General features: G+C 42.1%; 1 protein-coding gene across 1 annotated transcript; it reads right to left on the bottom strand.

Moving 5' to 3' along the window:
• Window positions 1–894: 894 nt before the first annotated feature.
• Window positions 895–4,743, bottom strand: cd248.L (CD248 molecule L homeolog). Its single transcript, XM_018257703.2, has one exon. The coding sequence runs from the start codon at window positions 4,180–4,182 to the stop codon at window positions 1,849–1,851; it is 2,334 nt and encodes a 777-aa protein (XP_018113192.1). The 5' UTR covers window positions 4,183–4,743; the 3' UTR covers window positions 895–1,848.
• Between the last annotated feature and the right edge of the window lie 11,618 nt (window positions 4,744–16,361).

Below are 16,361 nucleotides of genomic sequence, written 5' to 3'. Positions count from 1 at the left end.
TTTTCTCACTGCTTGGAGGTAAGGCAAATAATTATTGCTCCAAAACAGATGTGAGACTAACAAAACCTTTAGCAACCAATCAATCATTGATCCACTGCAGAAACACTAATGAAAGCAACATTCTGACTCGTTGCAATTGGTTACTAGAATAAAATATACAAAATTTGTGAGTTTACCTGAGTATAATTACACTTGTGAATTGAACCCTTGAGAAAAGAACCAGACAAACTTTCAAACAGCTTCGTTCAATTCACAGAACAGAACAATTGGGGTATTTTGGCTTGATGACTTCTCCGCCCCCCATAATTATATTTAGCGCAATACATTACTCAGTAAAATAACATATCAATATAACAGCAACCCCACTCAGAACAAGAGAACCATTATTACATCACACTGCAATGTATCCCAGTGCTTAGAAGCATTACAGACATGAAATTAGCCATTTATGTGCCTGATATTCTCTACTGACCCATTGCACCACTTATGCCATAATAACACTGGCATCTAAAGGAAGAAATAGAACAAAAAAATACATTTTGTAATAAATCTAAAAAATTGTTATAGGATTATATATAAGTGCAGTGGGTATGCAACACAATTTAAGAACAAAACATAAAAGAACAGGCAAATTAAATGTTTTTAAAAATGAAAAAAAAAATTAAAGCATTGACTAACATCTAAGAGCACAGGTTCCCATTCCAACAGGGTGTGCTGCTGCCACATTGGCAAACTACATTACGTGTTGATAAAAGGAATTACCAATGACATAAATGACTTTACAAGATTATCAGTTAATTAACTGATCCATTCAACTTCTAGTATAAGAAAAATGATGCATTGGCACACTTTGGGCAAGGGGCACCTCCATACACAGAACTCTTGCTGTGGGTTAAACAAGGACAACAACATGAACCTAAGAAAACAATGTGAGAGTGAAATTAATTTTTTGTAAAATGCTATGCGTGATAATAATCAACACTAAGGGGGTTATTTATTTATTTTTAAATTTGAAGTTTTCGAGATTTATTATAACCTGAAGCTGGAAATGGCTCGAATCCGAACATACTCCAACTAAATAGAAGTCAATGGCAGAGGTCCCTTGAACGCCTTGAAGATCTTTGGGTTTGCAAGTATTTTCACCCCAAATTCACTAATTTGAGTTTTTCCCATTCAAGTTTTTTATAAATCAGAAAACATTTGAGTTGTGAGTTTATTCGAGGTATAAAAACCTCACAAACGCAACCTTTGATAAATAACCCCGTTAATATGGCATGCATGCTTTGCTATCTTGTGAATTGACTTCATTCATTCATTTTAGGATAGCGTGTCATTTATTCCATGAAGTCACTGATTTTGGAGATAAAGGGTAAATGACAGACAGCATGCATTAGTGCAAAAGATATAAACCATAGGTTTTAATGCCCAAAGTTTTAGTCACCTTACTGTGACCTGGCTCCTTTAAATGGTCACACCAAGGTAATAGAAACATTAAACATTATACACCTTTGGTTTATTTCAGAAACCTAGTGACAATGGGACCATTACAACAGCTTTATTTTCCGTAAGTGCCTTATAGCCACTGTAGATAAAGGAGAAATGTATACTTGATATAGCTAATACTGGAATTAGGGATAGCGTCAAACTTGATGGAGCTGCATAGGGGAAAGAACAGAAGGCAAAATGAAGAGAGGTATAAAGTGGAGCTGACACACATACATAAAAGCTAGATACAGTGGTCCCAGATCTACCCAAAACTCTGTTTTAGACAGCGTATCTCAAGATGAGGGAAAAAGAATTACACATTCCTCTAACTATTCTCTTTTACAATGTAATATTGATTCCATTTCAAACAACTGCTTGTGTATATTGTGTTTCTACACCTGTGGGGGCAACACCTTTCTCAGGTCCTGCTCCAGTCACCCAGTGATAGCAGTCAGTGATACTACGTGGTTTTGTTTCCCCTCCACATCGGGTACAGTAAACAATACCAAGGGCTAACATAATAACCAGGAAAACACACAGAGGGACCAGCAGTGCTACAATCAGCCACCGGTTATCCCTCTTACCCTTTGATTCCTGAGGTGGCATAGGTGAAAATGTGGAAAATACTGGAGTATCCACCACAGAGTTATTAAGCTGGTGTCCTGGTAGAGCCACAGTTGTTGAACTATTGTCTATTGCTACATTCAGCCCCAATGTGGTTGGTGGATGGTTCATATTTTTATTTTGGTCTAATGATGATGACGGGCCCTTGGTACTTTTCCATGAACATGTGGAACATTCAGTGTTTTCTTTTATAGGGTTAACAGTGGTGACTGCTTCTATGACTTCAGTAACACTGACTTTGTCTGTTGCTAATTTGACAGTTGTTGATAGCTGCTGTGCCAGATCTGAAGAAGCTGTAGATGAGCTCATTGATGTTGTGGGGAAATCTGTTGCCTTTTCACTGTCATATCTTTCTGCAACTAATGTGTTCTGGGCTAACAAAGCTGTGGTCAAGACAACAGGATCCATCTTCTTCTCCTCCTCCTCCTCCTCCTCCTCCTCCTCCTCCTCCTCCTCCCAGGCAGAAGGAGGATAACTTATCCCAGGCTGCTTATGTGTTGATGATACCACAGGATATGTCACCTCTTCCCATTCATCCAGCAGAGTCATGGTGGTGTCTATGACAACCTCTGGCTGAACTGTGGCATCCCAACTTTCTTCCTGTCTTGTCAACCCATACTCATTCTCTGCATTATCACTGGAATCCCATCTAACTTTGCTTCCTCTGGTTTCTGTCTCTGGCATACCCCACTGTGTCAAAAAACTTTCCCCTTCAACCCCTTCTCCATACCATGCATCATCCTCTTCCTCACTCTCCTCAGATGTGCTAAAAGGTGCACCAGGTGGATATCTAGTTTCTGAGTGCCCAATAGGCTTACAAGTCACTCTGTCTGCATCCAGCTCATAGCCCTCACTACAGAAACATTCAAAGCCACCCACATAGTTAACACACATCTGTTGGCATACCCTGGCAATCTGGCATTCGTCTACATCCACACAACGACTAGGATCCTCTTCTAGGATGGAAAATCCAAGGTCACATGAGCAGACATATGAACCTAGGGTATTCTGACAAGAATGCTCGCATTGCCCTTCATCATCTTCTTCACATTCATCTATATCTTCACAGCGATGCCCATCAGCAGCCAGAATGTAACCCTCTGGGCATATGCATTGGTATCCTTTGCCTTTTTCAAGGTCTAAACAACGATATTGACATGGACATCCATGTACTATGCCATGATCCTCAAAGCTCATGTCATCATCTGGTTCACAAGAATATCCATCCAGCTGCAGACTGTACCCTTCGTGGCAAGCACAAGCACCTCCATCCCCGCAAAGATGCTGGCATCGACTACATTGGTCAGGAGAAGTGTGACAAAGTGGCTCATTTACATTCCACCCCACAGTACCATCTTCTTTTAACATGCAGAGTACAGAAACATCTTGTTTTTGCCCCTCACATGACACTGCTGCCACTGAGCCAAAAGGAAGGCGATCAAGCCAAGTACCATGATAGCCAAAGGGCACAGAATAACGGACAGAACCTTCAGACAGTGCTGGACACATTCCTTGGTAGCGGAATTTGCACACAAACCCATCAACAGGCAAAGTACAGGTACCTTCCAGCCATTTGAAATCATCCTCTGGTTTTCCATAACCCAGACCTATAGCCACACAGCGGGGGGCTGAACAGGAGCCAGGGGGCCCCAAAGACACAGGCTGAAGGGCCCAATTGGTAAATGCTGTGTCTTGGTCTCCAGTAGTCCAGGTGAAGCCACGTAAGGGCTTTTGTGGTGCACACTGCCTAGGTTGACGCTGTAGCCCAATCCAAAACCTTAGCTGGAGCTGATCCACATCACCACGAGATTTTGATGAAGAGGTGAGAAGTTGCTCAACTAAAGCTGCTTCTTGGTCACTTTTTACGGTGGCTAAATTGCCCCCACGCTCTCTGCAGGCTCTCCAGGACTCCAGAAAACCACGCCTTTGGTAAAACAGTGCATAGCAAGAGTCACCAGGACCACAGAGAGCATCATGCTCCCCAATCTCATTAGAGGATGACAGTGGAATGACAACAAGAAATGTAAGGATGAACTTCAATGTGATCATTTTCTTTCTCCTAGTATATTGCATACAGTTTTTTTGCAATATGTCAGTATAGTAGTTTAGACTGTTAGAAGCAAAGATATCCAGTAGTGCCTCTAGCTGTGTCTGTTTCTCAGTCTGTTTTGTAGAATGCTTTGCAATATGTTTCGTTCTTTATAGAGCCTTTAGTTTATTTTTGGCTTATGAAGTTCCATTTGATATCTTTGCTGGATGTATTTGCCTCTTCGTGCAGACCCTTTTGAAATATCTTAGTGAGTGATTGTAATTTTATCCCTTTTCTCCTTCTTCCTTTCTCGGTAAGGATGGTTTTGTCTTTTATTATAGTCTCTGCTTGTCTCCCTGTAGCAGCTGCAGTGATTTATAAGCAGCTTCTTTCTCTTGTGGTCTCCCAGTCTTTGAGGTTGTAGTGCCTGCTCTCTCTCAGTTGCCTTTTCTCTATGCTTTGCTCTCTCTTGTTCTTGATCCTTTTTACAGAAGGTTAGACTAAAATGAATCGCTCTGTCTATCTGTGTGCCTCTGGATTTGGGAGGGAGGTCTTTCTCTCCCACATGTTCAGCTTACCCCTGCCTCCCCCTTTTCATCCTTGTATGGACAAAGTTTGTTTCTATCTTTTTTTTTTTCTTTTCCTCTCCTCTCATTTACTCCTGCTTTTAGACCCCTTGAGATTTAACAAATATTTCTATTCTGGCAGCAAGAGGGAACAAGGGGAGGGGGGGACGAGAGAGTGAGAGTAGGGGAGTTAGTGAAAGGAGAATCAGTAAAGAAATTGATATAGATGTGAAAGAAGGAATAAGAGGCTATTTAAATATTATAGAGAGAGAGAGAGAGAGAGAGAGAGAGAGAGAGAGAGAGAGAGAGAGAGAGAGAGAGAAATTGTGAATAGAGTTACAATGAAAGAAGTAGAGGGATACTGTATGCAGTATACATGTATGAGAACAGTGTATTGTGACGGCATTGTACCTATATACATGATCTGATTGTAGAACTGTGCCTAATATGAAATAAGAGTTTCACTTACTGTTTAGAGTTAGAGAACTAAAGGGCAATAAATAAACGAGATATGGGTTGGATTACTGAAGTTAAAGTTGGACCTTTCTTTTCTAGTTTAAAAGCCTCATAGATATTATAATACATTGTGCATATATACAGTATGTGTGTGTGTGTGTGTTCTGAAGGGCATAATCTTTTTGGAAATTAATAAATACATTGTTTATATATAATACAATATGATTTGAATATTGTCCCCTTGCTCTTTCACAGCTCTTTTGTGAATGCCGCCACCTTTGGATTACAGTGTTTCTGGGGTGCCTAGTAAAACGATGAAGCCCTAAAATGCATATTGCTTTATTCTGAGCTGCCTTAGAATATACCATAGTATAGTTCACCTCCTGCTGTATTTTTGCAAGCTTTGGAGCACTTGTTTATTTGTGCTCCTTGGGGCTAACATGCACAAGGTACTCTTTCTTGTTGTTCACTACGCTGGCTAGGGTTGATAATACTTGGAGTATCGTGCCCCGTACAAAGTGTCTTATTTATGCAGCTTATAATGTGAGGTATGCTGCAGGTGAAAGGAATTGTAGCATTGTGGTTTGAGGGCAAAACAATTGGATGATGGTAGATCAGGCTGCCGGACGAGAAACACAGTAATTAGCCAATGCGGTCCCCCGCCAAAGGGACTGAATAGAAAAATAAGCATTACAAAGTAACAATAATAATAAAATTGTAAGCTCACAGAGCAATAGTATTGGCTGCTGGGGTCAGTGACCTCCCTGAAGACAAATAACTCAAAAACTATAAAAAAAATTGATATATCTTTAACAGAATAAAAGTAGAACAAGTTGCTAGGGATAGGACATGCTATAAGATAAACATTAACCGGAAGGTGAACTAACTGTTTAAACAATGGTGTCTATGTTATGCTGGGGGCCTTACAATGCACTGGAGGGTTGCATATAGCTAACAGGCCTCGATACCCTTACGGCGTGCACTCAACAGATCAGTAGACAGCGGTGAAGTAAAACAGTTTTATTTACCAGACAATCTTCCTAACATGTTTTGTGTGATCCCACACATACTCATGGGTAAGGGTTTCGTGTTGGTTGTGAAAGCCTCCCAATGCACCCGGACCAGAGACCAGGAGCGGTGAGTGGACTGTATATAATCAATGCATATTGAATGTGATGAATTAAGCGACAGGATCGGTGCATTTGCACCCGGACCCACTCAGTAAAGAGGTGAGCGCTGCAGGAATTAAGTCTGCATGTTATTAATCAATTTAGAAAGGTGATAGGATTTGAGCGCATTTTTGTATTTGGTTTTTGATTGAGTTACATTATACAAAAGGCAAATGTTCTTTCAGCTATTGCACCCATTATTGAATGTTATTAGAGTTCACCATGACCTAAATCAAGACGGATATTGCTTGACAAACAGAAACAATATTTGAAGAACAAGCTAATAAAAGGGAAGCCATTGTGGAATTTCACCTCCAAGGCAGAGAGGAGTTAAACTTGATCCTACACAATTCTCCCAATTGTGGAAGTCCGTAGAGAATATACATGCTTTTAATTGTTTGCAGATGGCAATATCTAGAGCAGTTATCAGAGTGAAACGGGGAAGGGAACACAGGACAACCACAACCCTTTAGCAGTAAAGATCTATGTCTCCAAAGATGCCCCAGTAGCTCCCCATCTTCTTTTCTGCTGATTCACTGCACATGCTCTGTACTGTCTGTCACTTACTGAGCTTAGGGACCAACTCAAAATATATAGTACATAGATTATAAATGTCACAATATAAGGCTGATTAGTAGTTAATACAGATAATTACTACATGGCAGCACAGAAACCAGTGCAACTAGCATCAGAATTTAAAAATCATCCCTGTAGCATCAGTTTATATGACAGGCCAACCTTAATTTCTGCTGTATAATTTGTGACGACCACTAAGCTTTGCTTTCCAACAGCTGCTCAGAAAGCACTGAGTGTCACAGACACTTTCCAAGATGGTGACCCCCTGTGACATATTTGAAGTCCTGGATCATTGCTGCTATTGAGAAGCAGAAACTTTAGACTGCTGCAATAACTTCAGTATATAAAATATGGCATTTTTAGTCATATTCATTTTTAGACTTTAGTTCTCCTTTAAGGGATCCAGCCATAGGCAAAGACTAACGAGAATGAATGGTGGTAACTTGTTCATTGGCTGAAAGTAGATATAGGCTTTAGGTGCATTGTGGCTCACAGCAAAATTAACACAGTGTTGTCCATTATTTATATAAAGTAGATCTGTCTGATCTGCATTTTTGCATGTAGACACAGATGTGTGCATACTTCATTCATCTATTTAATAGCTTTGCCTGTATGCCTGGATTTTGCATTGCTGTGTAGGGACCTATAGGATATCCTATCCCTATAGAGTTAATCCCCTACCTTTTTGTATGTAGTTCTCTTTTCCCTTGTTATTGGGCCAAGCCCTTGTAACTGGTAAAGTGTAACAACCACACCTATTGGACAAAGAGTGTAATGACACTCCCCTGCCACACTGCTATATAGTGCTGTGTAGGGAGTGGCCTCTTCCTCTTTGGCTCCTGGTGTCTGTGCTGCTAGGTGTTTCCCATTGAGCCTGGGATCACCAAGGCCCCAGTAAAGCCATTTACCCCAAAGGGACCTGTACCTTTGGTGCTGAAGTCGGGAACCAGGCAATCCCGTGAATGAGGATTAGCTATCATTAGGGCAGATCTGTAATAGTCTCTCTAGGAGAGAGAGATAGCTAGATTAAGGTAGCATGAGCAGTTCTGTGCTCCAACGAGGAGAATAGCAGGGAGTAGCCTCCCAAAGGCTTTTAAGGTGCCTTTAGTGTAAGGAACTCAGTGATAGGGAATTCAGTTTAGCAGAGCACTGCCTGACCCCTACTTGATCGATCCTGTTTCACTTTGGTCGCTGGTCTTTGGGAGTGAGATATTCTTCCTACTGTTTGACTTGAGGAGTGACATCTGTACATGCTGCATCATCATCAATGCTATCCTTTCTCCTCTGTGATGTGCTAAATCCTACTACAACTCCTGCGTGAGTAAACCTGTGGTCAATTGCCTTTGCATATCCTTTTGGGCTAAATAAACCATTTCACTTGTTTTCACTATCTAAGAACCTCCTGGCGTCCATTATTCTATCTTTCACACTAATTAGCCTGTGGGTTGTAGTTTTACACCATCTTAAAGGGGAAGCTTCCATTTAGCGAAGGCTCCTCCCTGAGTGTAGTTTCACAGTGTAACCCATGCTCATACACTAGCTGGACACCCTTAACCCCTAATTGGCGGGATAGGCCAAGAAAGCGTTACATTTTGGCGCCCAACGTGGGGCCCCGCCCCCAATCCAGGCTATATTGTGTTTTTACAATTTTTGTGAAATTGTGCACTGTACCTTTAAATTTTGCTGACAGGCTGCCGGACCCGTTAGGCAAAGGGCAGTCCTGCACGCACTTGCTATTTTTGGTGTGCGCATAGTAAGGCCGTGGGTTCGGGCTTGGTGGTTCTCCCCGTTCCCCTTATTCGCCTGCGCCACTAACGTTCCGCCAGGCGCATATTCGCTGGCGTTTTTGTTTTGCACTGTGAGTCTTTGCTGGCGCCATTGTCGCCCTTGCGAGATTTCGCAGGCGCCATCTTGTCCCGCGCAGATACTGTTTGGCGCGCTTGGGAAAGGAGGCGGTCTATGACAATACGTCACCGCCGCCATTTTGTAGAGTGTTTTCACGAGGAAGGACGTGTATTAGCACAGCTCCCGCCTTGGCCTGCTCTACAAACCTAGCGACTGCTACGGAGAGTATTGTAAGGTACTTATACTCCACTCTACCAGCGGATAGTTACTTAGCTACTCCCGCTCCTCACTGCGGATACCCAGACGGTTATACCAACTTGTCAAGGTCCTCAGTGCCGCACCTTTACCGGTCCACGGCTGTGGCCGGATCCTGTGCGGAGTCCACACCGGCTTTGTCCATTACCCTGCGGCTGCGGGTACACCATTTGCCAACCATCTTTAGCCACGTGGCGAGCGGCTGATTTAAAGATGGCGGATCATGGATGGGACGGCTGGCCTGATCCGGAAGCCGGTTCTGCTTCCAACAACTTTACCCTGAAAGACCCACTACCTGAAACAAGTAATAAGAGGTATGTGTGGAACGGCACTTTTGGGGAAAAATACATCACTGCCGAATGTAAGGTGATTGTGGCGTACTGTGGCCGCTGCGGTGCTGAAGGGGATAGAGCTTTCCGAAGAATTAGCTCTTCGTGCCATGTGTGTGGGTTTGGTTGCTGGATGGGGCCCCTAGCTGTTGTAGAGGAGTCCCCAGGGCCAATGATCATGTCCCCAGCACCTCCCGCACCAGAAGAGATTGTCCCCAGGGTGCCTGATGTCGCAGCTGTGACTGGCAATGAGCCTGCACCCCCTGCCTGTCCATCACCGATGCCACGCTGTTCAAGTCCCACGGCTGTGGGTGAAGAACAAGCCTCTGTTGCTATGGGGGGCATTTCCCTGGATCCTCCCGCTAAAGATGCAACACCTGCCACACGTGGTAGGGGCCGCGGCCGCACTTCCTCCACGCTTCCACGGAGCACAGCTTCCACTAAGGGGAATGCTAATGTCTCCCAACCCAGTTCCTCTGCGGAGAGCAGCTTTCTCTCTATAGCATCTCCAGAGCCAGACTGGGCCGAAATGGATTTTGGACCTCTGCCAACTCCATCTTCATCGAATGATACAAGGTTTTTCTGTTTTGAGCCACTGCCTCCTAAGAGCCCTGAAGTAGACAATTCCTTTTGGGTCTCCCCTGGGCGTGCTGACCCTAAGAAGCAGCGCACCGTTTCAAGGATCCAGAGGATCATCAATATAAAGGTGTATGACCAGTGGGGCTATTACATGCCGTATGCCCCCGAATGGGTGTATGACGAGATGGAAAAGCACCTTGATGAATGGATCTACGGGGAGCTCCTACGGAAGGAGGGTATTGGTTCTGGAGGCCTCTTCCACAGCGACGCTACCAAGAGGGAGCGTGACCTGAACTTCCTAAGCAATGTAGTTCATGAGTGGTGGTACGGCCGTACCATCCTGAAGCACTATGTCAAAAGCTGCGGGAAGTTCCAGGAAGAGAAGCATTTTGGGCTTAGTGAGCTTATATCCAATGGGGGCCGCGTTGACAAGCCGCACCCCAACTACTACCTTTCATATGAGGACACACGGGCCAGATCATGCCTTGGGAGAGGGATCGAAAAGCCTTCCTTAGAGGAGGTGTGACTGTAATTCCTCCGGGTGTAAGACCCCCTCTATGTTTGCACAGCTCTCTCTGGACTCCAGTTTGTTGAGATTTCCTTGAGGGTTGTCTTTGTTTTCTTTCATCTAGATTGATGCCCGTTTATTGGGGCCTTCTTCAAAGAAGTTTCTTCTAGATCGATGCCCCAAGTTTGGGCCTTCTTCAGTTTGTTTTGTTCACCATTTTTCAGTTTCTGGACTTCTGAACATTGTCTGGAACTTGTAAATAGTTGGGTTCATGAGACAAAGACTGCTGAGCCCCCACCAAAACTCTTCTACCTCTAACTACTCGCTGAGTCGCACCTTTATTCTTTGCCTTACTACTCCCCAAGTGGCTCTCAGTAACTTTGTACACTTGGGTAGGGGGGGGTATGATATGGAATAAAGTTTTTGGTCATGGTGGGGTCATGTAACTCAACTGCACTGAAAATGAGTGTTCATGTGTGAAAAGAAATCTATGCTAATTTTTCTTTTCAGCCAAGCCTGTGCCTGGACCTCCTGATACACTATGGATGGTTCACGTATTGTAAGTTAAGTGCCTGAGTGTCCTTAAGGGTTCTCATGAAATGTAATAAAGTAATGCGACTGATGTTATTTGCACTGAGACTTACTCTATACAGTATTTGCACTTTTGCTCTTTACTGTTCTTTTCTCCACAGTACCCATTGTTACCAGGTATTCCTCAGGAGAGGATACCAGAAGAGTGATGTTCAATGGTATTGTTGGTTTGCACTTGTATATTCACTTTGTTACTATTGTGTCTATATCATTTCACCATTGTCGGGACGAAATGGATTTTTCCCCCGGGTGTATGTAGGGACCTATAGGATATCCTATCCCTATAGAGTTAATCCCCTACCTTTTTGTATGTAGTTCTCTTTTCCCTTGTTATTGGGCCAAGCCCTTGTAACTGGTAAAGTGTAACAACCACACCTATTGGACAAAGAGTGTAATGACACTCCCCTGCCACACTGCTATATAGTGCTGTGTAGGGAGTGGCCTCTTCCTCTTTGGCTCCTGGTGTCTGTGCTGCTAGGTGTTTCCCATTGAGCCTGGGATCACCAAGGCCCCAGTAAAGCCATTTACCCCAAAGGGACCTGTACCTTTGGTGCTGAAGTCGGGAACCAGGCAATCCCGTGAATGAGGATTAGCTATCATTAGGGCAGATCTGTAATAGTCTCTCTAGGAGAGAGAGATAGCTAGATTAAGGTAGCATGAGCAGTTCTGTGCTCCAACGAGGAGAATAGCAGGGAGTAGCCTCCCAAAGGCTTTTAAGGTGCCTTTAGTGTAAGGAACTCAGTGATAGGGAATTCAGTTTAGCAGAGCACTGCCTGACCCCTACTTGATCGATCCTGTTTCACTTTGGTCGCTGGTCTTTGGGAGTGAGATATTCTTCCTACTGTTTGACTTGAGGAGTGACATCTGTACATGCTGCATCATCATCAATGCTATCCTTTCTCCTCTGTGATGTGCTAAATCCTACTACAACTCCTGCGTGAGTAAACCTGTGGTCAATTGCCTTTGCATATCCTTTTGGGCTAAATAAACCATTTCACTTGTTTTCACTATCTAAGAACCTCCTGGCGTCCATTATTCTATCTTTCACACTAATTAGCCTGTGGGTTGTAGTTTTACACCATCTTAAAGGGGAAGCTTCCATTTAGCGAAGGCTCCGCCCTGAGTGTAGTTTCACAGTGTAACCCATGCTCATACACTAGCTGGACACCCTTAACCCCTAATTGGCGGGATAGGCCAAGAAAGCGTTACAGCTGTGAAAGAAATCTCCACCACTTTTTCCAGCAGAGAGCAAACAGCAGTGGGTAAAGCAACCACCACAATGAGAGCACAGTTGAGACAGTTGAGCTGCAGAGTATAGATTTTGAAAATTTCTGCACTTTTAAACATTGGACCGCCTCCCCAAATTGTTTCTGTAATCATCTTGTCTTAGCATCCTTGCTATCCATTCTCTGGCTACATTTAATTTTAATTGATAAAAGTCAAAAATTCAAGTTTTTTGTTTGATTATTAAGTATACACCAAAGCCATATGTAAAGAGAAATTTGGCTGAATCTAGAGTTCGAACCCAAATTTGCATATGCGAATGAGAAACGTTTAGAAATTGACACACAGGTGATTGTCATCTTTAGTTGATATACATAAAGTAAAGAATTACACAGCACCCACCTTGTTACATGCAAATCTTTAATAAAAACCAATTCTTGTCCCAAACATCAATGTTTCATGCTCTGACCACTTTCTCAAGCACATGGTTGCAATCAACAATCTAATAATAATGTACCGGTAATGTGTTACATAATCTAAGTGCTTGTGCACAATAAACACCCTTAAAGGCACATTATTGCACCTATTAGTATGCACTATTTTATTATCTATTATCTGTTATTTATATATAATGTTCCCTCTGAAGTGTGCGCTTGTAGGTGCGAAAGGTGTGAAAACACAAAATTTTGTATTACTGAGCACACAGTTTTTAAAAACTACATACAAAATGTTTATTGTTTAAAATGTGCGCACAAAATGTTATTTTTGCGCACATAGCCAAGAAGGAATTAGAGCGAACATTGGTTGTGGGTTTTTTCCTGCAAAACAGACTACAGGGCAAAATATGAGTTCAGATTCACAAAAAAATTGACAATGACAAAACTGTGAATTTCACAGCAAAAACAGTACCAGACTAAATACTTCACTCATCACCACGCTAATGATGTCACATAAGTCCCTGCCTCAGTTCTCTCACTCCTCCCTGCACTACCCTGTACTTCCATTGACTGACAATGCACCCACTCAGCCTGCTCTGATGGATACTGTAAAAGTGTGTCATAGCGGTAGGGTTGTCACCTGTCTCGTTTGACCGAACAGCCCTTCCAAAAAATTGGCTGTTGGGGTCAAAACCAGACAGGTGGCAACCCTACTGCTGTGGCACACTTTTACAGTATCCATCAGAGCAGGCTGAATAGGTGCATTGTTGCTAAAAGTGTGCCACAGTGGTTGGGTTGCCATGTGTCTGGTTTTGACCCTGACAGTCTGTTTCGGTCAAAACATCCTGCCTCGTTTTCCAAATGAGGAAAACTGGGCACAATTCCCTGAGATTGACATTGCTGGCCTTCCCCCACAATGTCACCACCTCGCCCCCACCACATTGTCAGCCAACCCAGCATTAGCGGTGGGGAAAGTGGCAACCCTACACAGGGGCTGCCCCAATAGATACGACTGACTTGCGGAAAGTGAATAGCTCACTAATGCTGATGCCACATGCATTGGCATACTGAAAGTGCATTGCACACAATTATGCCAGATGCATTTAAGCACACTGCCACAACGATGCTGGGACTATGCAGAATAAAACATTGGGAAATGCATCTTTTAACTGCATTTTGCACACTTCCTTGAAGAGACTTAATCTGTTTTATTTATGGCCAGTATTTATAAAAGCAATTTGATCATGTGCTACCTCATCCATTAGGTCAAGGCACAGCATGCACTAAATCACATGCAATTTGACTGTCAATTAAGCTGGCCATAGATGTGTAGATTATGTCGGACGAACAATCTTTCAACCTGCAACTAACCATTCAGATTAATATAAAGTAATAAAGAGAACAAATCACATGATGCTTGGGCTATTAATTGACAGATAGCAATCGTACAAAAGTTATGTCTGACAAATAGTAGTGACCATCTCCCATTGATATCGTCAGATACAATACATGCAGATATATTATCTGTAGCCAATATAAATCTTTTAACCTGTCTGTCTGATTGACTGAATGACCGATCACCATGGCATGAAAAATGTTGGGAAAATCCACACACGGCTGAAAATCATACAAATCTTTGTTTTGTACGATAGTATCTTTGCGTCTATGGCCAGCCTAAGAGAAAGTCTATGCGGCATCTACACAGAGCCCATAATGAACCAAATGGAGCAATTATCACTTCTCCACCTCTACACTATTTTCCTTTTCCTACTCAAATTTCCTTGAATGTTGGACCTGGTTCCTTTTTCGTTAAACTATATTATTAATGAATTACCTTGTGAATTTATAATGCACTAGCACTTGCATAAATTAATCATTTTGAACCACACCCAGTCGGCAACTGAATAACAATTGAGCACTTGCACTTTATAACTTATTGGAATCTTGAATCTATCGCTTATAGATTAAGTACATAAATCAACAAGTTGGCACTGGCTATTTTTAATACACAGAAAAAGCAAATCTATGCTTCTCTGAACTTGTTGTTTTGTTAATTATTTATTTAAAGCCTATCAAAAGGCTGTAATTAATCAAGCAAATCTTTTTTATTAGCACAAGCACTTTATAATTATCAACTCATTGGTTCACTATATAATTTAGATAAGTTAGTTAGTTCATTTGAGAGTACGGGGGCTCTTACTATCTTTTTCTTTTCTTTTGAATAATTGGCAACAGTAATTCACGCCTCCGATCCTCCACGAGGTAACCTAAAGGACTGCCTTTCTTCCTTGTAATTCAATTATCACCTCTGTTATCTCTATTGGCAGGAGAGGGACTGAGAAAATGTTCTACGTTTAGCTAAGTATCATATGAATCAGCTTTACATTCAATATTTATAATAGATAATAATGAGGTGAGTCTGGGCTCCTTCTGCAATCCAGTTCTGGCCTCCGTGTGCTGCAATGCCCAAGTTTTGCAATCTTGCAATCATCTTAGATTGCTACCTCCCTGTCTGCATAAGCAGCGCTGTCAGGGTGCAGAGCCATGTTTGTGTCCATTGCCAGGAGATGCTGAATGCTGTTTTAAAACAACAGCTGCGGAAGCACACATTAATGTTCCACAGTCATAAGAGTGGGTGGTGAACTCTTATGTGCAGCACAATTTCAGAATTTAGCGTCTTTTTTTTTTTTACTTTTTCATAGTGACCGTTTGTATTGCAGGTTTAGTGTTCCCCAAGGTTCAGGTTCCAACTTAAGTGTGCTGCAATGACTACATAGCATTATTAAGACTCAATCTAATTAAAAAGACTGAAGTGAATCAGCGAGTAATGAGTAAATATGCAAAACTGCTTATATGTTAAAACATATCACACATCTGCACAGGTTTACTTGCTGCACTTCTTAATTGTTGAACTTAACTATGCCAAGAACATTTTGTAACCAGGGCATCTTTTTCTTTCCCCCAGGGTTGTGCATGAAAAGAAAAGGAAAATATTTAATAGTATTCTTTGAAGGAAACTCCTCCCCTTAACCTCATAAACCGAAAAGCAGCAATTCATTAGACCCTACCATTCGCTAATGGGGTTGGTGTCCTAAAATTTAAAACAATTACCGCATAAATTGCTGTGTGGAAAGTGGTTGGGAAATATATAATACATCTTTTTTTTAACAAGATACTGACATAGTCATAAGTGTTTACATGAGACACTTGAACCTAGTGTCCAAGGAAGAGACTGGTTTAAAAGCTTGCCAATGAACAGTGAATAGTCAAGTAAAGATCACTCTGCAGCTATTTTCTGCAATAATCATAGCAAGACTGCAGAATGTGACCAGTAGAGATAATGTATGCAGGCTGCAGCATGAAGCCTGACTCTCGACCCCCAAAAAGGCTTAATTTAGGATTCTGTGAAGAAAAATTCCAATTTCTTTCAGGGTAATTCACACTGAGTAAATACAATTGTTAAGAAAAACTGGAGGATAATACAAATCTGTGTATTGCTTATGTGTATCTAAAGCTAAAGTACTCATATAAAGAGTATATTATTCCAAGAAGGCTATTGCGATGAAAATAATTTACACGCTCATATTATGGACACAGATATATAATTCATGGGTATTTTAATTGCAGAACTACAGTTTTCATGTATATTATAAAGTCTTCATGTTGTACAATTTGTACAGTATGTTCA

The sequence above is a fragment of the Xenopus laevis genome, chromosome 4L, assembly GCF_017654675.1.
Source record: "Xenopus laevis strain J_2021 chromosome 4L, Xenopus_laevis_v10.1, whole genome shotgun sequence".
NCBI lineage: Eukaryota > Metazoa > Chordata > Amphibia > Anura > Pipidae > Xenopus > Xenopus laevis.
This window is presented reverse-complemented; position numbering and strand designations above follow the sequence as displayed.